The 27,285-nt window shown below is 27.0% G+C and overlaps 1 protein-coding gene and 1 non-coding gene across 3 annotated transcripts in view; one reads left to right on the top strand and one right to left on the bottom strand.

The window, feature by feature from the left end:
• Positions 1-27,285, top strand: part of LOC103569650 (troponin I) — a 38,734-nt gene that overhangs the window by 2,668 nt on the left and 8,781 nt on the right. The window contains exons 3-7 of one of the 2 annotated variants that reach the window (XM_014444751.2): positions 6,674-6,802; positions 6,949-7,072; positions 18,629-18,729; positions 23,968-24,011; positions 25,577-25,718. In XM_014444751.2, coding sequence (XP_014300237.1) covers positions 6,674-6,802; positions 6,949-7,072; positions 18,629-18,729; positions 23,968-24,011; positions 25,577-25,718 — 540 coding nt within the window. Of the gene's footprint in view, positions 1-6,673; positions 6,803-6,948; positions 7,073-11,781; positions 11,883-18,628; positions 18,730-23,967; positions 24,012-25,576; positions 25,719-27,285 lie in introns of both variants that reach the window. The other variant, XM_008547036.3, reaches the window with a different exon arrangement.
• On the bottom strand, positions 17,609-17,681 carry Trnav-uac (transfer RNA valine (anticodon UAC)). The gene has a single exon. It is a non-coding gene; the product is annotated as a tRNA-Val (tRNA).

Below are 27,285 nucleotides of genomic sequence, written 5' to 3'. Positions count from 1 at the left end.
AATTTTTATTTTAAAATATTCTATGACGTGTAAGAACTGGCATTGTCAAGTCAGCCCAACCAAGTCTTATAGATTGCTTAATTTGCAGCTTTTTTGTTGCTAATTAGTTGCTCTATAACCGAATTTGTTCATTCTGATTCAGTCGAAGCAATATATTCGGTTATAGAGCAACTAATTAGCATCAAAACAGCTGCAAATTAAGCATTCTATGAGACTTGGTTGGGCTGACTTAACAATGCCAGTTTTTTAGACATTAATCTCTACATCAATAATAATAATGATATACTAGTGCTGCAACCTTTATATTATTTGATAATTTTTAACTACAGATTATATTATCGGACAATATTTGAGGTAATAACACCAAACGGTGAGAAAGAAAACACTCATACCGTGTTAAAAGTACATGGCTTGATATTTCTTACCAAGAAAATTTCACTTTGAGCAGACTGTGTAAAATCCACGGGGACAATTTTCACATAAAAAATTTTTTACAGTGTATTTTGCAAAATTTCCATTACTGTTCCTAAATTTTAAATAAATCAGTAAATTTGAAATAATATTAATTCTATAGATGATAGTTATTTTAAAAACCACAATTTTAATTTAAATTCATTTTTTGTCATGTATCGGGGATGATTTCGAAATTATCTGGATGTTATTTAAATCCGAATTCACTCCGGTTGGAAGTTTTAATATTAAAACAAATTTCCCTTCGGAGTAAATTTCACTCCGAGTGGATCAAATAAGTAAACAGTCATCCACTCTGGATTTAATCCGTGTTCACTTTGTAATGTTTTACAGAGTAATTATTTTGTAGAGTAGAGAAATAAAATGTCAATACTTTAATAAACCTGTCAATACTTTAAGTTCCATATTTTTTTTAATTATTTTAATTATCATTCAACTCTATATTTTAATTAATAACATAGTCCATAAAGTTTTAAACAGTCACATTGCATTTTCATTAACGCTTATGCTTTTTTTTAATATTAAAAAATGATATCAATGTAATATTAATGAATTCTATTGAATATCAATCACAATTATCTTGGAAAATAAATAAAAATTTTTGACAGTGTATTTAAATAACATAAATGTTAATTATTTATTTATTATTATTTTTCATGTAAAATCTAAAATTTATTCCTGATTGTCAACATCAACAAACAAACATTTAATGAAACAATTTATCATCATTACCATCATCACCATAATGAATGTTATTCTATGCGCAGTATAAACAATTATTTAAGAGGTATGTTTGTTTTTGTTATCTTTATGATCTTTATTTTCTCAAGCAATGTTAATAAAAGAAAAAAAAATTGTACAATGTAATCAAAATTTATCTTAAGTTAAACAGTACATAAAATTATCTAAACATACTTTGAAATCTTATAAGACGGTAATTAAATTAAGCACAGTGATTTTATGTATATATTTTATTTATATTGAGCAATTATTCAGTAGCCAGAATTACAATTTTCTATGAGGCGAACCAGACTAAATATCTCATCAGTAACATGCTCTTTTAAACTCTATCCCAGCAATGGACGCATTTAGACTTGCTTAATGCGAAACCACGTAGACGAATATTCTTACGTATCTTTAGCCCGTCAGCTTTATTTAGTTTGTTTTTTATTTTGTTGATCCCTTTCTCATCAATTTAATTACTCACACAGTAAATTCTTTAATGAAATTAATTGAATGTTAAATTGAAAATTGTACAATTTTTTTTTTCTAAACAAAAATAGTATCTTATACATCTTGTACACGGAGAGAAAAGAATAGTTCTAATTTCTATGTAGAATGGCAACCATTACTTTATTACATAGCAACCATATAAAAACTTTTTTCAATTCTTGAGCAAGTCTGTTCTCAAGATCGATAGGCACTAGTGTCTTTATCTACCTATATGTCTTGCTGTAGATACTTGTGACCAGATTTAAATTGCAATCCTTGCACAAGAAATTCATCCAGATTATAACTCAATTCTGGAGGATGACTATAGTTGAAAATAGTTGCGTATGGTTTGCTCAAAATCTGCTCAAGGCTCAGAATTGATCTTGAGCTTTGAGCAGATCTTGAGCAAGCCATGCGTAAGTACCTACTGTAAGTTATACTGGTGCAAGAAATGCGTCAGACACTTTTTCATTGAGCCGCGTTTAAGATATCTTTAATATTTTTGCGTACGATACCATGAGCAAGACATACACAAATCTTGACATAGGTTTTTTGATACACAATTTTGCGAAAGACACATACGTAGAAAAATACACTAGCAGCTAGGAGTCTTGCTCAAGATACTTACTCCAGAATGTAGAATGGTAATCATTACTATTCTTTTCTCTCCGTGTAGAACTGGTATTATACTCGAGTGTTGCCAATGCACGAAAGTATAATACCCGATGTCACTAAATGTATACAACAGTTTATGTAATGAATACACGAAGAAAAATGCCGTTAAAAGTCTAAAGTTAATAAACAAAACTTGGAAAACGGTGACTCTGTAGGCCAACCACAAAATTTCTTATTGTTTTTGAGCTCTCTGAGTTCGAAAACATAATTATTTGTAAATTTTTAAGTTCAAAAACGGGTGGACTAAAAGAAAGTAGATTTCACTGAAAAAAGTTAATTCTTGTCCCGCGATATCTTCAGAATAAATTAACCGATTTGCACGTTTTTTGGGGGTAATCAATAGGGCTTCCTGAGTTTCATCTTTGATTAAAATTTGCAACAAATCAGTAGCGTGAATTTCGAGTTATGCAAGAACAAAAAAAGGTCGGGCCCCGATCACATAGAAGTATATTGCACAGAGAGGTAATTGCACAGAATCAATTTACACATGTAAATATTGCACAATAATCTTTAGCACAGATGTAGATTGCCTATAGCATTTTATTACATAGATTCCGTTTGCACAGGATTAATTGTAATTTTACCATATGTAATACAGATTATACAAACAACTCTACGAGAATGACGTTAGATGGATAAGAATCGTCAAATAATTCATTTTGAAAATTTTCAAATAATTACAAACCCCTTATTAAAATTTTTAATTAATTTTTAAATTAAAAATCCAAACCTTTCAATTCAAATTTATACTGAATTCAAAATTTTTTTTATTTTGCCGGTGAAACTATTAGATGTATCACAAAATTTCACAAACTCTTTTTGCGAACAATTCTATTCACTACAAAATATATTCATAAAGTTTCGATTTTACGCGATATTTTATAATTATTTGCATGTCATTGTCAACATTTTAAAAAAGTCATGTTCCGACCGATTTCAGGGCTTGACATTGAAACACAAATAACTGGAAAACAATACTGAATAATTATTAGAATATTTCGATTTTTCATAACTCATAAGAATTTTTTTATTGGAATTTTGAAAAAAAAAACATAGTGAAACGCTGTGGAGAATTAAAAATCCTCTGAAAATAGTATCCACAATCCCTACTTTTTTGGAATATTTGGGTCATTTGGAAATGCTCTAGCTCTACCTACAGCCAAGTATTGCTATATAGCGAGAGCTAGAGCTAGAGCATATCCGATAACATCCTGCGTTTTCTTATCATAATATGTCAATTTTTAGTAAATACATGAATTTTTTAAATTAAAAGCTGCGGGGAGTAAAAAATGTCAAGCATTCAATTATGCATGATCAAACATTCACATTTTACTTGCGTAAAAAATGATGATACCACTTTTCATGAATCATACACAACCAAGCATGACGCTATGCCAACAATTTTTTGGGGTATTATAAGGATATATTAGTTTTATCAATGATTTATTGATGTAATTTTATTATGCAAATAATTTAGAATTCATATAATTGACCTTTATAGAAAAGATCGTATTATAAATTCATTAAAATAAATACTCTAATTCATGTAACTAACCCTGATTACAAAAAACGATTCGAAACGATTTGTAATGTTAAATTTACATAAGGAGAGCGATTCAGAAGTATTCAAAGTATTCAAGAGCATAAAAAAGTATGTAAAATTTTGTTTTTAAATCAAGCACTATGATTTGTACTAAAGATATATTCGTACTATGATTCATTAATAAAGATATATTTATCATTTGGAAATTGTTTTGCAATAATTAAAAAACTATCATGCATAACTTCATACACGCAACACATTGTAAATAGTTACCACTAAATTTATTGTAGGAAAAATTAATTTTACACTTTCAGGTACAGAAAAACTCTTTTATTATTTTGGAAATTTGATAACTTTATTGTAATGTGTATTCGAGGTAGGGTAGCAAATTTATTAACGAAAAAAACTTTATTGAAAATTGAAAATTAAATTTAAATTTAAAATCATTCAATTAAAAATTTGTAAATTCATATGAGATTGAAAATTGAAGACACGATATTTTTGAATTTAAAGGTTTGTAATTTTAGTTAAAAAGTTGATCAAAAATTTGAATAAAGGGTTTGTAATGATTTGAAAATTTTCATAATAGATTATTATTATTTGACAATTATTATCCATCTAACGTCATTTTCGTAAAGTTGGTTGTATAATCTGTATCACAGATGGTAAAATTACAATTAATCCTGTGTAAACAGGATCTGTGTAAAAAAATGCTATGGGCAATCTTCATTTGTGCTAAAGGTTTTTGTGCAATATTTACATCTGTAAATTGATTCTGCGCAATTACCTCTCTGTGCTATATACTTCTGTGTGATCGAGGCCCACCCACAAAAAAACAAAATTTTTTTTTTGTAATTTTCATTTATTGAATAATTTGGAAACTACTTCCCGGATTGACAATCAATCAATTCAAAATCCATTCAATTCTACGTCTTGATGAGCTCTTTCGATAAAAACTCGATTTTTAAAAACCGGACTTAAACTAATAACTTTACTTTCTTTGAAAATTTACAGTTTTCATAGCAGGAAGTTAAAAACGTTAACTTTGGTGTTATGTCATATCAATTAATAGAGGAGTGTAAGGTTATGAAATTCAGCAGACATTGCATTGATCTACACATGCGTGTGCTGATTAATTCAATGCGCATGTGCAGTCTAGAGATTTTGGTCATGTTAATAAAGCAGCTCAATTCAAAGTGACGTCGTAAAAGGGGGAGCTAATAGATTAGTTAGTGGCTTGAATTATTGAGCAAAGATATACTCCGCTCATTTCACTAAAATTTCATGATTTAATTTACAAAGTAGTGATTTAATATATATGAACCTTTCGTCTTTCGCTCTACAAAGGAATCCCCGCTTTTTTTTTTTTTTTTTTTTTGATAATTTTAGGAAAATAGTCATTACTTATTAATCATTAGCAATTCATTCATTTCCTGGTCTTATTTCCTACGAATTTAGTAGTTATTAGTCATTACTTCAATGTCTTACTTTAGTAGCTTTATTTTTTTTTATAAATTTATGTTAATGCGAATAAATTGTAAAGTCGCGGGATTTCCTTACTGTGCGACTGATCTCGTAAGTAAAATTCGATGTGCAACGTTGTCATATCTGTAAACAACATTCTCAGCTGATTCAATCAGTTAAAAAAATATGGAGTCTACTCATAGGAATAATAAATAAATTTAGTAGAAAATGTTTTTTTAAATAAATTTAAATAACAAATTAATAATCTTATGTAAATTAGAGAAACTTTAAAATTGACGTGGCAACATTGCACTAAAATTAACATTGCGGCGAGTCCCTCACCGTGTGACTAATGACATTCAGCAAAAATACGCGATGGACGAAAGGTTAAATCGTACTTTCGACCAATCATCAAAAATTGTGTTTTAATATAAAATTTTATGGTTGACTTTAGCCAGTTACCGGCATTTTTTTCGGGCATGAGTTATATAAAATAAATTTTTAGTCAGAATTTTTTATTAATGAAAAATATTTATTTTTTTTTATTACAGGAACGAAAACAATCAGGAAATATATCATCGATCGGCTGTAGCCTCACCTTGATAATGAAAACGAGATAAATTTCAAAATAATTGATGTTCTAATAAATTATTTTTAAATCGTATCAAAACTAAATAAACTACCCAGGTAGCACACTTGCCTTTGTGATATCTATAAGATATCAATTTTTAGGCTACTCTTTGACTTGTCAATAAGGCATCAATATGTTGACAAAACGATCAGAATTTTTTGTCACCGAAAAAATATCTACTTAAAAGATTTAACATAAGTGACGGCAAAAAGTAAATTACAAAAATAGTAGTAAAATAAGTCATCTAAACGACTTTTCAATTGACATGAGACAGGAAAAACAACACAACTCGTCTGTGTCTTCGGAATTAACATTTGCATGTCGTATTCATACCAAAAAAGATGAGTCTTAGACAAAAAAAAATTTGTCTTGTCCTTTTAAAAAACATCTTAAAGTTGACTCTGTGCTACTTGGGTTACTAAAAAATATTTATTATTTTTTAAAAATAACATTCTGATAGAATCTTGAAAATTTTATCGATGAAAATGTCATTTTTGCTCGTAGTTATTTTTATTTCATCTCGAATATTTGTCGTAATTTTTTTTCCAATTATAAAAAAAATATTTTGGGAAAAAAAATCTTGAGTGAGGAATTACAGTCGATTTTTTTGTCGTCGGTGAATGGAAAAAAAATATGTCAAACGAGAGTTTAAAGTGTTTTTCACACTGACAATGTAGGAAAAGAAGAAGAAGCAGGCGGAGACCGAGCGGAAGAGGGCGGAGGTCCGCGCTCGTCTAGAAGAGGCTTCCAAGGCGAAAAAAGCAAAGAAGGGTTTCATGACCCCTGACAGAAAAAAGAAGCTAAGGGTACGTGTCTATGTTTCTTTTTTAGTTGATTATTTTTTGTTCTTTTATTAAAATTATTATACGTAAAAATTATAAAAAGAATAAAAATATAATAAATCGCAGTATATTATTATGTAAATAATACTGAATAAATTTATTTTTTATAGTTGCTTTTACGTAAAAAAGCTGCGGAAGAGCTGAAGAAAGAACAGGAACGCAAAGCTGCGGAAAGAAGACGGATTATTGAAGAACGATGCGGTCAACCAAAAGATATTGAAAACGTCAGTGAAGGTAACGGATTTGTTATATTTACTTATTTTAATTTAGTTATAAATATTCTTTGTATGTTTTATTAGAAAAAAAAAACCCAACAATCCTACACGGGAAAAAAACCACACGGAAAAAAAACAGCTTTTACTACGTATTGTAATTATTACAAACGCATAGTTTTTAGCTGTTACCCATGTTGATGTAGTAACAATTATAATACGTAAAGTTGTGCTTACTATGATAGATGGTAACTGTTACCATTATGCGTTACTAATATTTACAATACTGTCGTAAAGTTGTTTTTAATTCTTATCAAGGTAGAACAGGTTACTATTCGGATACTGCCGTGCTTAGGAAATAGGCAGTAATTTCATCTTACTGCCTGTCTATCTTCCCCACGTTAATTTATTATTGGGAAGATAGAAAAGCAGTAAGTGAAGTTACTGCCTTCTTCCTAAGCACGGCAGGATTGTAAAAATTACCATGTGGCATAGTAGAGTCTACTATGTTCATAAAAAATTTTTTATTATATTAATGTAGTAGTGATTACGTTACAATAGTGAGTATTCCAATTTGTTCTCTGTGCAGTTTTCTTTTCTATCTTAGCAGAGTAACTATTCTTATTTTGGCACAGAAACTTCGTACCAAGATGTAGGATTATTTACTATATCGACCCACACGCAAAAAGTATATATCTGGGAAAATCTGAATATATGTCGCATATATGAGATATATATTCAGTTTTGCCCATACATATCGTATATATATATTTTTTTGATACGGGAACATAGCAAATTTCCGATATTAAGCATAGTAATTATTATGCTTTCATAAATTTGAAATAGTGACAATAGTGACTACTTACGATTTACTAGTAAGAAGTATATAATTAATTTAAATAGAGGTAAACTTTTTACTAGCAATAAGTGAGTACTCACTACGAAATAGTGCTTCTCACTAATTCGTTTTGAAGTGTCACAGTAATAATTCTTAGGTTTAACGTTAGAAAGTTTATAATGCCGGCAATTGGAATTTTTACTATGTGTATCAGTAATTATTAGTATGTGTAACTGTAATTTTTACTATGCTTAACAGTAATTACTACGGTGTGTAACAGTAATTTTTACTATACCGTTATATTCAAAATTATTATGCTGACATAAAATTTTTACTATGCTGACATAGTAAAAATTACTTTATACCGCAAACAATTTTATAATGCTGGTAAAGGAATTTTTTCTTTGCGTACTAGTAATTATAACTATGTGTAACTGTAATTTTTACTATACTCTTATACTAACAATTCTTATGTTGATATCGCAGTTTTTATTTAGTAGTTTTTATTATACTGACATAGTAAAAATTACGTAAACAATTTTATAATGCTGGTAAAGGAATTTTTTCTTTGCGTATCAGTAATTATTACTATGTGTAACAATAATTTTTACTATGCTGGCATAGTAAAAATTACTTTATACCGCAAACAATTTTAAAATGCTGGTAAAGGAATTTTTTCGTTGCGTACTAGTAATTATAACTATGTGTAACAGTAATTTTTACTATACTCTTATACTAACAATTCTTATGTTGATATCGCAGTTTTTATTTAGTAGTTTTTATTATACTGACATAGTAAAAATTACGTAAACAATTTTGTAATGCTGGTAAAGGAATTTTTTCTTTGCGTATCAGTAATTATTACTATGCGTAACAATAATTTTTTCATTGCGTATCAGTAATTATTACTATGTGTAACAGTAATTTTTACTATGCTGATATATTATTTATGCTGACATAGTAAAAATTACTATATCGACATAAAAAATTTCACGATGCTGACATAAGAATTTTTGTAATGTGTAACTTGTACTATGCCGACGTAGTAAAAATTTCTATGTAGGCATAGTAAATCTTACTATTCTTTTATAGCGATTTGCACTATGTTCTAATAATAGGTATTATGCTAACATGGTAATTTTTCTTATATTGTAAAGAAATAATTTTTATAAAAAAAAAAAAAAAAAAAAAAAAAAAATTATGAAAAAGAATAATTTTGTTTTTGCATATAATTTAACTAATTGTAATTTTGAGTAATAAAATGAACATTATCTAACTGAAAATACATTTGTAAAATAAATTATACATGCGATAAATAATGTCTTTTTGAAGTATTAAAATAAACGAGCTCAAAGTATTCATAACCGGCCACTCTTGCCAGTTTATGATGAAATTTTTTTTTTTTTTTTTTTTTTCATATAACTTTCTAATACTTTAATGAGAACTTTACTTTTACAAAAATATTTCTGTAGAATATATAATATACCATCATTTCAATATATATTATTTTAGTTATTCTAGAGAAATGTTAATTTAACGTCCGCTAAAGTTGATTCGTCAATTCAATATTTACTTTACTTCAGTAAAATAAAATTTTTTTATCAAGTGTTCATTTTATACCACAAGCTTTTAATTACTTCGGAAACTGAAAAAGTATTTTTATATTAAATACAACTTTTACAAAAAAAATTTATAGTTAAATGTCAAGTTTGATTTTTTTTAATCCATAAGTTTATATAAATTCCTTTTAAAATTTTATATATAGCAAATATCTCTCTATATATATAATAGTAAAATTGTGTGTGTTTTTTCCCGTGTATATTTGCCAATTTTATTATACTCAACAAATCGTTAATTCCTTGGAATAATATTTCAAATAATCAACGGTCAGCAGTGTGTGTACAGATGAGACGGATTATCCCTAGTAACTAAAGCTAAATGGGAGGGTCACTAATTGGATCGGTGAACAATTAGATAGGTGTTAGATTCTCGTTAATTTATTTCTTGGCAAAAAGTTAAACCCTTATGATTTAGTTCGTGCATTCAGACTTTCGATACTTATCTGTTATCCGCATGTACAAAAAAAAACTAAGGATATAAAGAACAGATTGACTATATTGAATTGGGTTCCCTGACATTTTTCAATTTCTTCCTTCAAATGCGTTATATAGTAAGGATACGACGAGTACTGTGGCGGAAAAAAGGGAGGGATTTGCGATATAAAAAAATAGTCAAAAAAATAAAAGTTACATATGAAAGGTCGTATGGGCTGATATATAATTTTTATCTTATTGATAAAAATTGAAAAATTAGTTAATAATTTTTTTACGTTAATTACAACTTAACTACCTCAGCCATAATTATTAATTGGTACTTTTTTTTTTAATTGAGTTATAACATATTAACTGAGTAAAATGTAACTAAAAAAATGTCAGGTTACAGACAATTTAAATAATATTAATTAATTGCCCGAAATTAAAATTTTTTTCTTATTTTTACACAGAAAAAAAATTTTTTGAGTCGAGAAAATGTTTTAAAAGACAAACGTTTTCGGGAACCAAGTCAAGATTTTCTTAAGCCAAGAGAATTTGTCTTGGTCAAAGGAAATTTCTATTTATCCAAGAAAATTGAGGTTTTCAGAAAAAAATTCCTTGAATCAAGAATATTTACTTTCAGTCAAGATTTTTTTTTTCTGTGTATAAATTACATTTTTATTTATAATAATCCATTAGATATTTTTAACAAATACCGGTGTAAAAAATAATTCGTTTCAAAAATGTTCCTCACAGTGCACTATTGTAAATTTTTTGGACCCGGTGTAGTATAAATGTCTCGGTGTAAAAATTTTGGTATGAAAATTATACCAAATTCGATGTCAAATTTAGGCAGTGGGAATTTAAAATCTTTATACCGCCAAATGTGTAAATGTATAATTTATGATAATTTTGCGTTAAGAAAATTAATCATAAAAATATTTAAATGTTCAAAATACTATTTAATATTTAAATAAATAAAATGAATGTAATTATTGATTGGTACACAGTGGAACACAGAATGGTGTAAAACAAAGTAAATTACACCGTGTTAACATTACACGGATGGGAAATTTGCACCGAGAGAATTTTACACTACACGGCCGTGTAAAGTTCTCCGGATCCATTTTTACACCAAAATTATTTACAGTGTGAATTTACAAAATTGAGACAATTCTGAACTTTGAGTTGAACAGTTTTGGGACTTTAAAATAATTACAAGTATGTGCAAAATTTTCAACTAGTGTGCACTATTCTTGCTATGTATTTATTTATTTGAATTGACAATTTTGTGAGTTCAAAATCAGTTCCGATCACTCCTTTTTTGGACAATTTTGGAACAAGTCGAAAAATAAAAAAAAACGGACTTTTCCAAAAATTTCTAATTAAAGTCAAAAAATGTTGATAGATATTTTCAAATTATTTTTATTTTTTTTATGCCTCATACCCGAATAATTATGGTAATTACCAAAAATTATTCTGTTTGTTCTTCAAACCCAAAAATCGTTAAATCAAATTATTTTTTCTCCATAACTAGAAAAAAAAAATAAAAACGCGGAGGAAAAGCTTTCATCAGTTAAGAATTGTTCACTTTTTAATATTTTCAAAGTTCCAAAAATATTCAACTTAAAGTCCAGAATTGTCTCAATTTTTGAAGTTAACTGTCATGTACGTTTTTGGAATGACTTTTTTTTACACGGGAAGTTCAAAAAAATTTTCACATTTTAATTCCTGAGTTTTAATGAACTTTATTACCCATTACATTAAAACTAATTATTTTTTTATTTACAAATTAATATATATAACATTTTAACAATATCAATAAATACTTAACACAATATATCAATTATTGATGCACAGAAGCGTTGAAACGTGTACTCAGGGACTACCACAATAGGATTTGTACACTGGAAGACCAAAAATTCGATATTGAATATATCGTTAAAAGAAAGGATTACGAGGTATAAATTTTGTAATGAAAAGAAAAAAAAATTGGCTACAATTTTATAAATATATAAATTTCATCAATGATGTCATGATGAATCTCTAAATTTGCACGATTGATGCACTACTGCTAAGTGTTTTGCAAATTTCGACTATAAATTTCTGTATATACATATCTACATATATTTATATACTCTATTATTTTTCATACTCAATAAATTTTTTTTATCTCATTAACATTTTAAATCATCATCGCTATTGTTCTGTTTTTTATATGAAAATTTTTGCTATCATGTGTTAAAAAAAAAAAAAAAAAATTATCTGCTCGACGAAATTTCATGGCATTTTATTGTGAATTATCGTGACCGCGCACTCAAGAAGCTTCGGAACTGCTGTAAAGCTGATGGCTCCACGCTCTTAAATTGTGTATTCTTATATTGAATGAACAAAAAAAAATTATTTTTTATTTTTAAAAATTTAATTATATTCAATCTCTGCTCTTTTTCTCCGCACGATAACTTTCAAATGCAAATTTTAATTAAGATCAAATTTTATATTCAGATTCATTCTTTTTAACTGTAAATTGATTATATTTAATCGAATATTTTAATAATTTTAATAAAATATCGCGTTACTAATTCCAAAAGGACTTATATTTTTATGCGCCCTTTTGACTTTTGAAAACTTTCTAAATCCAAAAGAGCGTAAAATTTTTGTTTCATTGTCAATCGATTTATAGACGTAATCTATAGCTAAAAATGGAAAAAAAAAATTTCATAAGTCGAAACGGCTTATAGTTTGAATTATACGCTCTTTTGACTCTCAAAATTTATTTTCCAAATTTTTAGCCCGAAAATAAGTTTTTTTTGGTTTTAAATTTAGTGACTATAGTCAAGAGAACGTATAAAAATATGTTTTAATGGAATTAGTGTAAAAAAAAAAAAACATGTTGAACGTTTGAAGAATTTTTTTGTAACAAATTTTTTTTATTCGAGAAGGGCATATTTATAATTCAAATTTTACCCATTTATTATTACAATCTATAGATTAAAAATTAAATATAAATTAAAAATTGTATTAATATTTGTATAAAAAAACATTTTTGTTTTCAAAATTTTGTTTTTAATCATCTGCAACTCTTATCATCATTTTTGTGCAATTTTGAGTGCCCCAAAATTTTCTTTAGGAACTTATCAGTATATTTAATGTATTGTTGGCCACAAAAAATCCATACGGTCTTCTTCAATATATTTAAATTTTATATAAGTTATTTATCTTCAATTATTTTGTTTTTTCGGCACCTTTATTTATTAATAGTCAGACAAGAAATCCATTATCCGCTCACGTTAGTAAAAAATGGCCGGCTGAGCGCGATTTTGAAAACAATCAGTTAATTAAAATTTATAATAAATTATAATATACTTTGATACGTCATATTCTTATATATTAGATTCACAAATAATTATTTATCAATTATACTTTTTTACTTGAAATTTTTTTTTTCTTTCATAAAAATTAAAAAACGCATTAATCAGTTAAACTGAGTGACTAATGGTACTGATCGGGTTTATGGTCTTTTACTTTACTTCAAATCTCTTTATATATACGGAAAAAAAATTGTTGCTCTTTTAACTGCAATATTGCAGTAAAATATTCTAGTAGCGAACGCTCGCAGTTTTGCGAATGCCGTAAATTTACCGCAATAATTTGGTATTAATATGGTTATATTGGCCAGTTTTTTTCCTGCAGTTATGCCATATACTTACTGCACTTATGCTGTAGAGTTACCAGATTACTACAGTAATATTACTATAAAAATACCGAACTTTTACCAAAAAAATGCTGTAAAAAAACTGTAAAAATGCCGAACTTTTACCAATAAAATGCTGTATAAACACTATAATACGATAATGTTGTAATAATAAAATCGTTGTTTTTGTGATAATAATACCGTGAGTATCCTGCAATTTTGCCAGATTTACGCTGATAAAATAGAAAATTGTAAAAAAATATGGTTTTATTTTTTGTTCGTTTCTGCATTTAAAATCATCAAAAATATGCAAAATGTAATATTTTTTATTTTATTTTATTGGTTCACACAATTCTTACTCAAATAAAAAAATGTAAGTGAAAATAATTATCTGTGAAAATTGATGTTTTCAATTTTCTTAAGTTTGTTTGTATCCATGTGAATACAATTAGTATATTATTACTAGTAAGTAATTTGGCATAATGGCTACCAGATTAGACTTTGAACAAATAGGTCTCGGGATCGAGTCCACGAGCTGACGGGTGTTTTTATTATTTGGTTTTTCATGACAGTTATTTTATATATAACTTTATATGGTTATATATAATTATATAAAATTATATACAACTAAAAAACATTTTCTATAACTATATATAAATTTTTTTCTGGGTAGAACGGTTTGATGCTGTGAAAATACCGTATTTTTTCTGTTTTATTACCGTAAATATTTTGAATTTATTTCGTTCATTTTTGGTAATAATGCGTCAAAAAAACTGGCCAAAATAACTCAAGTAATACCATATTTATGCAGTATTTATACCGTATTATTTCGGTATTTCCAAAACCGTGAGGGAATACTTCAATATATGTAGTAAAAGATAACAATAGACTTTACTACACGTGTGGCTGAGGTTGTTTAGAGTTGAAGTTCGCATTTCGTTACTACAACCTGTAGTAACCTCAATTACAGCTGCTCCCATAGCAACTACAATTTTTTTTTCGTATACATAAATTAGATATAAAAAATTTTATCATAGCCATCTTTTTAAAAAAAAAAAAAAAATTTTTTTTCTTTTTTTATGGTGTGGTCTGTTTTGCCCACTTGGGAAAAATTTTTTTTTTTATGGCAACTGCGAATTTCGTTTATTTACTTTAAATAGAAGTCAAAAAAATAATATTCACCGTCTTTAAATTCACGAAAATCGATTATTTCCTTAGCGATCTTGTTTTACCCGTCTTCCCCTATAGTTATAAATATGCCTGACTCTTACTAAATATGAAATAATTTGATTATATATAATTATTATACTATTTATATATCAATTTTATTTTTTTTATAAAAATTGATCTTATCTTGTTCGCTGGTTTGCATACATTTACATACACAAACATACTGACATATTTATGATACATAAATGCTATCTGCTGAAATGGTTTCTGTCATTTACTATTTATACGTTTTATATAAATATATATTTTAACACATTTATATTTATTTACACTATTTAATAAACTCTTATTTATTTTTTCTAGTGATAAATTTTATTTATTCATAATTAGGTTTATATTTATGAGTTCTTAATGAACTTAATGAATACGAATGATTTTATAGAATTACAGCATAAATCATAGAAATATTCAAGTAAATAAATGAATTTAACAATATAATATTTTTAAAAATATTTATCAGCTGCATTGAAGTCAATTCTGATTCAATATCACAAAAGGATTGCGGTACTAGAGGAGAAGAAATACGACCTTGAGTTTGATGTCGACACAAAAGATTACGAGGTTTTAATGATAATTAATAAAATTAGCAATTGTCAAGTAATTGCAATATAATGCTAATTTATTTTTAACGCCATTGATATTTAAATAAATTTTTAAAATAATAAGATTTTTAGGGTAAAAGCATCGGTTTCGATACTGCACTTTGTGTTGACACTTTATAGTTTATTTTTATTTATATAAACAAGCATAAAAATATTTATATATATGATAAATGAGATTAAAGTCTTTTTAAATGTTTATTGATTAATTTCTGTGATATTTTTTCATATTGTATCTATAAATTAGTTTATCAAAGTGTTTGAAGCTAATAGGGGAATTTGAGGAAAAATGAGACACCATTTTCGGGACAAAAATTTTTTTTTATTAAAAAATGCTATTAACGACGATTTTTGAAGAAATTTAGGGTTTGTTGATCAGCTCGGGCATTGCGTTGAACTTTAAATTTTTAACATAAAAAAATTTTTTTTAATGTTTTTTTTTTGACAACCGCAAAAAGTTTTCTGAGGTAAAATAAGTCATTAATAATTTTTTTTTTTTTTTACAAATTATAAATTTCTAAAATAAAATAAAAAGAATTTTAAAAAATTAATTAACGATTGGACATCATGAGATATGACTCGAATATCGATATTCGAATTGTTTGATAATGTTTTTTGTCAATAAATTTTTACAATTTTAAATAATAATCATTTTCGTAAATTTGTTTCTTTAAATGTTAATTAGTTACAATTATTTAAATTATTTTATATTGATATTAAAAAATTATCAAATAATTATAATTTTATGAAATCGGTGTTATTAGAACTCTTAAATATAGAATTAATATTGACGGAATTAAAAAATTGAAGCAAAATTTTTTTTTGTTAGTTGCTCATTTTACCTCAGTGCCAAATTTTTAAAATTTTAAGTAATAAACCACACTTGATAAATAAATTTCGATACAAGATGACTCAATGAATTACAATGGCTGTTTCTGTTTTTGAGAAAATTGAAGTCATCTTGTAGCTCATAGCTGTCCAGATAACCCCAGTTCCTTTGCAGCTCAGTTACATAGAAACAGTTGCGGTCAATATGCCGTCAATTTGAGGATAACATTTGACTATCCAACTATTGACTACAAATTGGCTTCAACTTTTTTAGAAAGTTGACAACAATTTGCAGCCGCAATAAGAAAGCAACTTGACATAGTTTCCGTCAAGTTGTTGGCAACTTTTTACTCGCCTAACTATATTGTATTCAACTTGGCAACAAGTTGCCATCAACTGTTGCGTTCGTCAACAAACCGCAGGAATGTTGACGTCAAGTTGCCGGCGAAACGGCTATTTGGATGCATAGTCTAATGTTACCCTCAATTTGACGGCACATTGACTGAAACTGTCTCTCCGTAACATAATTGCTATCTGGGTATATTTCGAGTATTATAAAAAAATTTTTCAATTGGAAATATTCCCTAATTGCTCAGTTTGCTTAGAAAAGTTTCCTTGAATTTTTCGTCAAACGTCCGTCAACTACGGGCTTTTTTGTTTTTCACGACAATTTGTATGCAGCTTGCTATACAATTTGACGTAAATTTACTACTCGAATTAGAGTACAAATTCACTTTAAAAGTTATATACAAATTGTTGTCAAAGAGCCCGAAGTTGACGAAAAATTAAAGGAAACTTTTATTAGGATTTTTTTCTAGTAAAAAAATTTACCTCTACATTGAGCAAAAATTAACTGCAAATTTTTCTTTCCATCTTTTGCTGTCAAATTGTCGGTAATTTCGGGCAGCAAATTTCAGTAATTCCAATTGTCAAATTACTGTCAATTTCAAGCTAAAGTGGTTATTAGGGTTGCCCAAGCTGATCAACTTGTCATCTTTTTCTACAAATCGTAACGAAGTATCTTTCACGAAAATTTTCTTTCGCCTTTCAAATATTGTCTCATATTACCCCACTTTCTCTTATATCCAGTATCTAGAACCGGTAGTTTTATCCTATTTACTTATAAACGTAAACTAATTTTATTTCAGTAAATTCAGCAAAAGTATATGTAATATATATAATATATATTAATTGTACGTATATAATGCAGCGTAGATTGCTAAAAGTAGTTATTTTTATATATTTTTTGTTGAATTAATTTGTAGTTAATATTTTAATATGCTGATAAAATAGTATTTATTTTTTATTTCAATATTAAAAAATAAAAAAAAAAAAATGATTCCGGCCAGGATCGAACTGGCGACCTTCTGCGTGTAAAGCAGACGTGATAACCGCTACACCACGGAACCAATGATACTCTCATGTTACTTATGGTCTTACTTAAAATTGGCTTTAACAAAGTGAACAAATGCTTTAAATTAAGTAAACTAAATAATAAAAAAAAAAAAAGTAGAAATACTATCGATAACTGATATATATTAACAGAAAATAATGAAAGGAAAAAGTCTGATGATAAAAATTTGAAAATTTCTCATTTGCAATGAATAGTTTTCCATATTGTTCTTTGTCGATTGTTATTTTTTTTAGCTGAGCTCCAGACCCTTTGCACAGCCTTTTGGCACAGAATTTGCGCACTTGAAGGTGATAAATATGATCTTGAGAGGAAAAGTAGAATGAAAGATTTTGAGGTAATTAGTGACAAAAAAAATATCGATCTGCTGCAGTTATATAAAATAATAATTATTTAAAAATTTTGTTTATTTTCATAATTTAATTGAAATAAGGAAGCTCAAATAATGCGAAATGCACGGCTAAAATCGCGGTGAAATGATTTATGTAATTAAAATAATAATAATAAACAAACAAAAATACATTTTTTATAATGGTGTAACTCTACATTAATTGCGACTTTTTTTTTTTAATTTAAATAATTTATAGCTTTCGCAAAAAAATATTTCGTTTACATACATATACATATATATGATGATATTATATTTTTCACACAAAAATTTAACATTAATAATTATACTTAATTAATTACGTCCATTTTAATATTAATATATTATTCCCAATTAATCCTTTGTGTCAAATAAAAAATAAAATAAAACATAATGCATTTACATAAAATTAATTTATTGTAATCAACGATAAAATTATTTATTTATTTATTTTCTTTTTTCATAATTAACTGATTACTGTTTTTCTAATTATTTAAAAAAATAAATAAATAAAAATCATTTATTTTAAATGAATGAGAATAAAAATGAATATTTTATCGCTCTCCGTCTTCTTGTAGAGGACTTGAAGGAGATTTGCCAAGCGTATTACGAACGCGTCTACGCGTGTGAGGGTCAGAAGTGGGATTTGGAGCGTGAAGTACGGAAAAGGGACTATGAGGTACAATATATCACCCTACAATCGCACCCATTTGATTAAAAACAAAGTCCTTTAATTTATTATCACTATTTTTTATGATATAATTATTCTCCGTTTATAATTGTTTGCCAAAATTATAAAAAAACATTCATCTATGTAATTTTGGTATACAAATTTATTTTTATATCTTATATAATTTAAATTTATAAATTTATGAATCAGTTTCAATTATTTAATTTCATAAAATTATTCAAAAATTTTTTATATATAGAAAAAAATATTTAAAAATAAATCAACTGACGGTTCTATTTGTTAAACTCTGTTAAAAAAAATTTGATAAGCGTTTTGAAAGACAAAATTTGGTTATTTTTTTTTTTTTAAATCAGAAAATAACGAAAAACGTACACGTTGATTTTTAAATAAATAAATTCTTGTTTAAATTTTTACAAGAATAATTTTAAAATTTTTCTGCATTTATTTTTGATATGTTAGAATTTATTTATATAATATATGTAAAAATTTATAGAGGATAGAGTAATTAAAAAAAATTTTTTTTTTGATCGTGAAAATTGTTTTGGTTTTTTATACTGAAAGAGTTTGAAAAAAATTTTGATGATAAAATTAAATTTTACACTTTATTTATTATGAAAGTTTAAATTCTTGCCCTGTTTAGGAGAAGCAAGTCGAACTGTTCACTTAGGAAAAAATAAATAATGAAAATTAGCGCATGCGACGTTCTTTTTATAAACAGAGGTAAGAATTGAAACTTTCAGATGTAAATCAAGTGAAAAATAGTATAGATACTATGGAGGAAAAGGATGTCTCAATACGCGTCTTTGCCACCCTTGCCTTTGGCTTGCGCGGGTTGGAATGTCTTACTTTCTTTCCTTCGTGTGTAAATATATAATATACTATTTTATCGTGGTACCAGCATCGAAACTTCAAGTTTCAGTGCCTGTAAGCCAATTGAAACAAGCTAATTTCGCCTAGTGCTGCAGATCAGTATATTAGAAAATTCGTAAATCGCGAATGTCTTCAGTCAGCGGGCAGAAACAAATTTGTTGGTAATCGGTCATAATGTAGGTGACAAAAAAACAGTCGGAAATAAAATCTCATCAATTATATCCACAAAAATATCTCAAACAAAAAGTTCTGATAAATCAGAATAAATCCTGATAATTGTCACAGACTTTTGTAGGGAATCCAAAAACTTGTGATAAATTATTGATACATCAGAGTAAATCCTGATAAAACATCAATATTTGTCACGAATTTTTTTGTTTGGGATATTAGTGTCTCGGATTTTTATGTCCAGGATTATAGAGGTGGGATACTATGGCCGGAAATCAAGGTGGTTTCATCTCTAGGGAAGAAACAAATAATATTTCTTACTTGGCATTTGTTTATTAGTAATTTCAGATCACTTATTTTATTTAGTTAGTGATAATTCTGATTTTGTAATCAAGTTTTATAAAAATGAGTGTAAATAATAAATAGTATTTATTTTTTTTTTGCTTAATCATAAAATGCAAATCACAATTTACGCTTTCGTTAATACACGGAAAAAAAATAGGCGCTGCAATAAGACGCAGTTCTGTGGGAGCAACAGGAATTTTCCTGTGGAATCAATAGGATAAGGAACAAGTCTCATGTACTAATTTTTATTTGTCCGTATAATGAATTTTCAAAATTTGAAAAAAAATTTTAAGTTTGGAAAAAAAATCAAAATTCTTTTTCGAAGTTAATTTTTTTTTCAAAATTGGAATTTTCATTCAAAATTTTAACTTTTTTTCAAATTTTGAAATTTTATTATACTTACAAAAAAAATTGGTATATGAAACTTGTTCCTTATCCTATTTATTCCACAGGGAAAATCCTGTTGCTGTAACAGGATTTTGCCCTGTTGCAGCTCCTATTTTTTCCGTGTAACTGATCACAACGTTGTTCTTAAATTAACTTGTTTCTTATTGGCTGCTGACACTGAAACTTAAAGATCCAACGCAGGTAATCACGAAAAATATGTAAAATGTGACACAGTAGTCCACTTAATTTACTCTTAAGTGTTGTAAGGGGAAATTAACTACTGGATTTTTTTTTTATTGATGATATGTAAAAAATTCCGTAGATCACGATAATAATAATGAGAAAGCTCAATTCGGCCGCGTTTTTTAAATAAATAATAAAATAACAATAGGGAAGCCGAGACACCGTGTATTTTCATTAAAAAACTTCTGTCTATTAATGTAAAACCCTATGATGACTGGTATTAAATTAAAGGGCGACAAATTCTGAATTAGAAATGTCAAAAACCAATCTCCTGGGGCTTATAATGTTCGCGAAAAAAATTAATTAAAAAAACAAAATAATTAGTTGTTTACATTTTGTCACGCTGTCGGTAACAGAGCTGCAGAAACTGAGCTAGAGGGCGCGTGCAAGCCCGGACTCAGTGGTTGTCATCTACTGCAATTCGAAATGTTCTCACCATTCTGTGTTATAGAAATTATCATTATTTTTTTTATTATTTATTAATTTAACTTCATTTCAAAAAATTAAATTAATAAATATTTAAAAAAATAACTTCACGCGAATACTATTATTACAATGTTAATGTAAGAACGAACACAGAATGGTAAGAACATTTTAAATTGCAATAGATGACAACCACTGAGCCCGGGCTTGCACGCGCCCTCTAGCTCAGTTTCTGCAGGTCTGTTACCTACAGCGTGACAAAATCTAAACAACTAATTATTTTGTTTTTTTAATTAATTTTTTTCGCGAACATTATAAGCTCCAGGAGATTGGTTTTTGACATTTCTAATTCAGAATTTGTCGCCCTTTAATTTAATACCAGTCATCATAGGGTTTTACATTAATATGAGAAGTTTTTTAATGAAAATACACGGTGTCTCGGCTTCCCTATTGTTATTTTATTATTTTTTTAAAAAACCCGGCCGAATTGAGCTTTCTTATTATTATTTTCGTGATCTACGGAATTTTTTACATATTATCAATAAAAAAAAATCCAGTAGTTAATTTCCCCCTACAACGCTCAAGAGTAAATTAAGTGGACTACAGGACGAAACACGATTGCAGATTCCGGATGATGTCATCCAACTTCACCCTGGTTTGAAATCGTCTTGTTTCATCCCATGCCACACAATATACTATTTTTTGTAATCTACTATTTTGTGAAATTCCGTTCCAAAATTTGCAAGTGGTCGATTGTAAAATATCAAAATAGTGAATTTTGGAAAAAAAAATTATTCACGTCAGTTTTTTATGAAATTGATTTATTTTCATACCAAATTCAAAAAAATTATCTATTCAAGAATATAGTTGGACATATTTTTAATAAAATTACTATTATTCTTTCCTCTATAAAAAATTAAATAAAAAGTAATAATCGAAAAATAAAAAATAAAAAAACTATAAGTGTATTTAAAAATTTCGATACGACATTTGATGACATAGCAATAGTCTATCAGAAATTTCCATATTTTTGTCACTTATTTTTTTTTCATTTTAACTTATTTTTTATGTGATGAGAGAACGTTAGATATAACAATAGACTTGAGTGTGGTCGATGTGTGTTTGTGAGTACGGTGCAAAATCACGTATTCGTTGTTATTTAAGTTAAAAATATACTCAATAGTTTAATTGAAATATATAAATTGTCGTTTTGTCAATGTATTTATTTTGTTTTACACTTTATAAGGTTCATACTTAAAATTTTAATTTAAATGATGAATAACTAATACTTGCATGGCTTCATCATCACTACTGTTTCTGCTTGAATTTTTCCTCTGTATTATATGTATAATTTATATATTTTTTTTTTATTTTTCCAACATGCCACTCGACATTATAAATGTGTGATGATTGATGTGGGTCCTATTTTAATTATATTGTTATTATATTACATTATGAGAAGGTACAATTCAAACATGGATTTACCTTTCTTATGATGGATTACGTATCGTTTACTTTTTTCTTTATTTTTTAATTTTCATTGTTTTTTTTTTTTTCGTTAACACTTGTTTGTATTTCCAAATAAAAGTTTTTTATGCGACCAATAAGCCCCTTTTACGTACTTGCGCACCTCGTGATTCCTCCTGTCCCAACTTGTGGCTCTCACAAAAAAAAAAAAAAAAAAAAAAAAAAAAAAAAAAAAAAAAATTAAAAAAAAAACGCGTTGACGAATTTCCTCATCCGAGAGAGCAAAACACAACACAGAGAGTGGGTGTGTGTAAATAAAAAAAAAAAAAAATTATCGAGAAACTATTGTATATCGTTGTTACTCGTTGATTACTGCCAATTAAATTACTTTGTCATGTATGTTTGTATGCCATATAAATTTGGTGTATAAAACCTTTTTTTTGTTTTTTGGTATACCTGCGATTTAATTTTTTTTATTTTTCCACGGTATCGTATTTTATGTTCTAATCTATTAATTAAATCATTGAAAAAGATTTTGCACCAACCCACACACCACCAACCAACAATTTTTAAAGTTTATTTATTGTACTATTGGGGATATTTGTATAAAATTCATTCACTTTTATATTTACTGATATATAAATTATTTAAAAAAAAAAAAAAAAAAAAAAGAAAAAAATGATTACTGACTTTCCGATAAAAAATCGGATTCCTTTTTATATAAATATCCGCAATTAATTTACTGTGAAATTTATCGATACCAATCAAAAACATTTTCTGGTTAATGACAAGATATATTTAAAGATCTTCAACAATTTAAATAATCTGTTATTAATTTCACAGTTTATTAATTATAAATGTTACTTACTGCGTTTTTTTTATGATAATAATAATTAATAAATGTACATAATATATACATATGTGCATAAAAATATATTACAGGAATAATTAGTTAATAATTATAGATTTAGGTAGAAAAGTTTACTCGCTGACTGGGACCAGTTAAATTATAAAATGTACTATAATTTTATGATTTAAGAAATGTAAAAAATTGTAAATATACTTCATGATTTTCTGCTTTTTTTAATTATTTTTATTTAAAAAAATTTTTTTTTTATTGTTACAAATAGCTTTATAGCATTCATTTTTCAAGTTTTTTTATATGGCTTTTTTTGTAGCTTTTGCTTATAGATTTGTGTTGTAATATAGTTTACATATATATTTATAAAAATAATCATAATAATTATAATATTAATAATAACGAATAAAATTTATTTGCTAATGTAAATTATAGAAAATTAATTGAATTTTTAATTAATGCAGATCTCCGAACTCAACAGTCAGGTGAATGATCTCAGAGGCAAATTGTAAGTTTAATATATATTTATCATAAAAAAAAAAAAAATAAAAAACAATTATCATTACACAGAGAGAAATTTACGGTAACGATTACAATATTAGATAGTAATAGTTCCAATATCCTGGGGAAACTGTTTTTTTATGAGGTTATAGGAACAATACATCGAAAGAACAAGATGATACTGGCTACCGTCCCAGATTATACTCAGTTACATTTGAGGTAAAAAAAAATTTCAGATAGTATCCAGTATTATCTAGATTATACTGAGTTGCATCTACATTATACTCAGTTTCATCCCAAATGTTACTCAGTAACATCTCAGATTATACAGCGCTAGATTATACTGGTTGCCACCCTAGATGATAACCACATACATCTGGATTATACTCAGTAGCATCTCAGATTATACTCAGTACTATCTGAGATTTAACTCAGTTACATCTGCGATAGTATAGCCAGTATCATCTTGTTCTTTCCGCGTACCTATAAAGATTAAGAAAATCATTTCTATCGATATGAGTTTCATTTTTATACGATATTGAAATAGTTCCTACGGAATTATGGTCATTTCTCCTGTAAAAATATGGATATGAATACCACACTATTAAAGTAATCATTACCTTACTAATTATGATAAACATTTCTATTATAACTGGAGTTTTTTACCTATATGACATCCCAATAATTTCTATGCCATTATGGTTACTATCTCTGTGATAGTGTGGTAATGATTACCATAGTAGTATGGTAATCATTACTTTAGTCATTATAATGAGCATCTCTATTTATGTAGGTTTCTTTCCTATATGGCAGTAGAATAGTAATTATTATGATTGTTCCTATAATTTTATGGTAATCATTTCCATAATAATATGGAATCCATTCCTGTACGAAATTTTAATTATTCCAATGGAACTGTGGTAATTATTCCTATGGCAAAATGATAAAAATTATCACACTAGTGTAGTAACAATTACCAAACTAGTATGATTACAATTACTATACTTAGGATGGTAAAAAATATCATATGTGTATGGTAATAATTACCAAACTAGTATAGTAAAAATTACCACACTGGGATAGAAAAAAATATCATACGAGTATGGTAACAGTAACTTACCATACTACTGTAGTAATCATTACTATACTATTATGGTAATTATCCCTGATAGTAAGGTATTAATTTCTATAATGGAGTGGTAATAATTACTATAATATATGGCAGCGTTTACCATAATACAATAGGAACGATTACCATAAATATGGGTATATTTTCTTTGAATTATCATTTTTATCACTATTTGACTGGGAAATATTTCCATGAGGATGGTAATCATTGCCATAATCAAATAACCATGTGGCATAAGAACAGTAACCATAAAAATACTAATTATTCTCATATCTATAGGAACTTTTTCTAAAAATTGTGAACTTATATTCTATAATTTCGAGTAATTATTACTGTAACGATAAGAGATATTTCATATAATTTCCTAAGAATGATCAGCGTAATTTTCTCTCTGTTTACGTACTTCATAAACTGAAAATAATAATATAAATTTATTTGCTTAGTGTAAAGCCTACCCTGAAAAAGGTTTCCAAATACGAAAATAAATTCGCCAAGCTTCAAAAGAAGGCGGCTGAATTTAATTTCAGGAATCAATTGAAACAAGTCAAGAAGAAGGAATTCACTTTGGAAGAGGAGGACAAAGAGGTAAATAAATTCATTTTTTATTTTTATTTTAGTTTTAAATTTATATATATATATATATACATATTATCCAAATCAATTCATTTTATTCTATCTCAAGTATAAATGGACCGTATTATTAATTTTTAAATAATTGCTGTTTATCAGCATTTAGTTTAACACAAATACAGAACACGATCTATATGTATATTTCAAACGATTTTTTTGTTATTTCGCGTATATCAAGTTTTCTTTATTTTATAATCAAAGGAATTAGTTCTATAAATAATAAAAATACATATTTTATAGTCATTTCTTTTTTTTTTTTTCAAAATTTAATCAAATCAAAGAATTTATTACATTATCTTCAAACGAATTGATTCCTTAAATTTCTTACTAATGTAATTTAAAATTTTTTTTTTTGTCATCAATATATTGAACATTTGTAAATACTTATCAGTATGGAGGCAGGTAAAAGTAGTTAAATTGTTTTTGCTTCCCTGCATATGATGTAGACATATTTGTGTCTTTGTGATTTGTCCTGACGTAAAGTAGAATTTATAGTCATTGTCCTTTATATATATACATAAATATACTTGTACAGGATGTATTGATTGTTTTCTATATGTACCAGCCTTCTGTATTATTTGTCTTTTTATCAATATAATCAAGGTGATGTGCTAAAAAAGAAATAGTAAATTAAGTGACAAGGGTTGAAAACGTGTTTTATCTCACGTCACACACTAGGGAAAACAGGGCAAAATGAGACATCATTTTTGAGATACTGAATTTTTTTAATGTTTAAAATTGATTACAATTTTTCAAAAAAGTTGAGGCAAATTGATTAGCTTGCACAGTTTTTTTCCTCAAGTTTTTGTTATCTAAATTATAGGGGAGCCTGGGGCACGAAGGCCCCTTTAAGCCGGTTTTTTCTTTTTGTGGCTTTTAACCATCAAATTCATTTATTTTCCGTCGATATCGGAAGAATCAGTCGAAATTTTGCAAAAAATCGAAAAAAAAAATTTTTTTTCTGGGGCACGAAGGCCCCCTCCCCAAAAAATTATTAACAAATTTTTTTTTTTTTATTTCCCGTTAAGTTATGAGCTCTGTAATGTTTTTATCATATTTTAGGCCAAATTGTGATAGTGGGGTAAAATGGACCATTAAAAAAAAGTTGTCACGAAAAAATTAACTCGACGAAAAATAAAAAAAAATAATTTTTTCTTTACACTTTTTTTTCAAGTGGTCTATTTTGCCCTACATATCACATATTGACTTAAAATATAATGAAAACATTATAAAGGTCATAACTTGACGGAAATTAAAAAAAATTTTTTTACCTAATTTTTGAAGGGGGCCTTCATACCCCAGGCTCTCCTATTATTGTGAATTCAAAGAGGTGAAGATAAAGTAAAATGGGCCACTATTGAAAAAAAATTAAAATCAATGTTTGGTTGAATTTTTGTACTTGATCTGTAATAATTAAAGTTAATTTTAATAATTTAATTAATGAGTTAAATAATTTCAATGGTGACCCGTTTTACCTCAGAGTGATTTTTGTAGTTTTCAATGAAATAATTTTCAAGTAAAT

Source organism: Microplitis demolitor, chromosome 5, assembly GCF_026212275.2.
Source record: "Microplitis demolitor isolate Queensland-Clemson2020A chromosome 5, iyMicDemo2.1a, whole genome shotgun sequence".
In the NCBI taxonomy this organism is placed as follows: Eukaryota; Metazoa; Arthropoda; class Insecta; order Hymenoptera; family Braconidae; genus Microplitis; species Microplitis demolitor.
The sequence above is the reverse complement of the archived record's forward strand: the minus strand, read 5'-3'. Positions and strand labels throughout refer to the sequence as shown.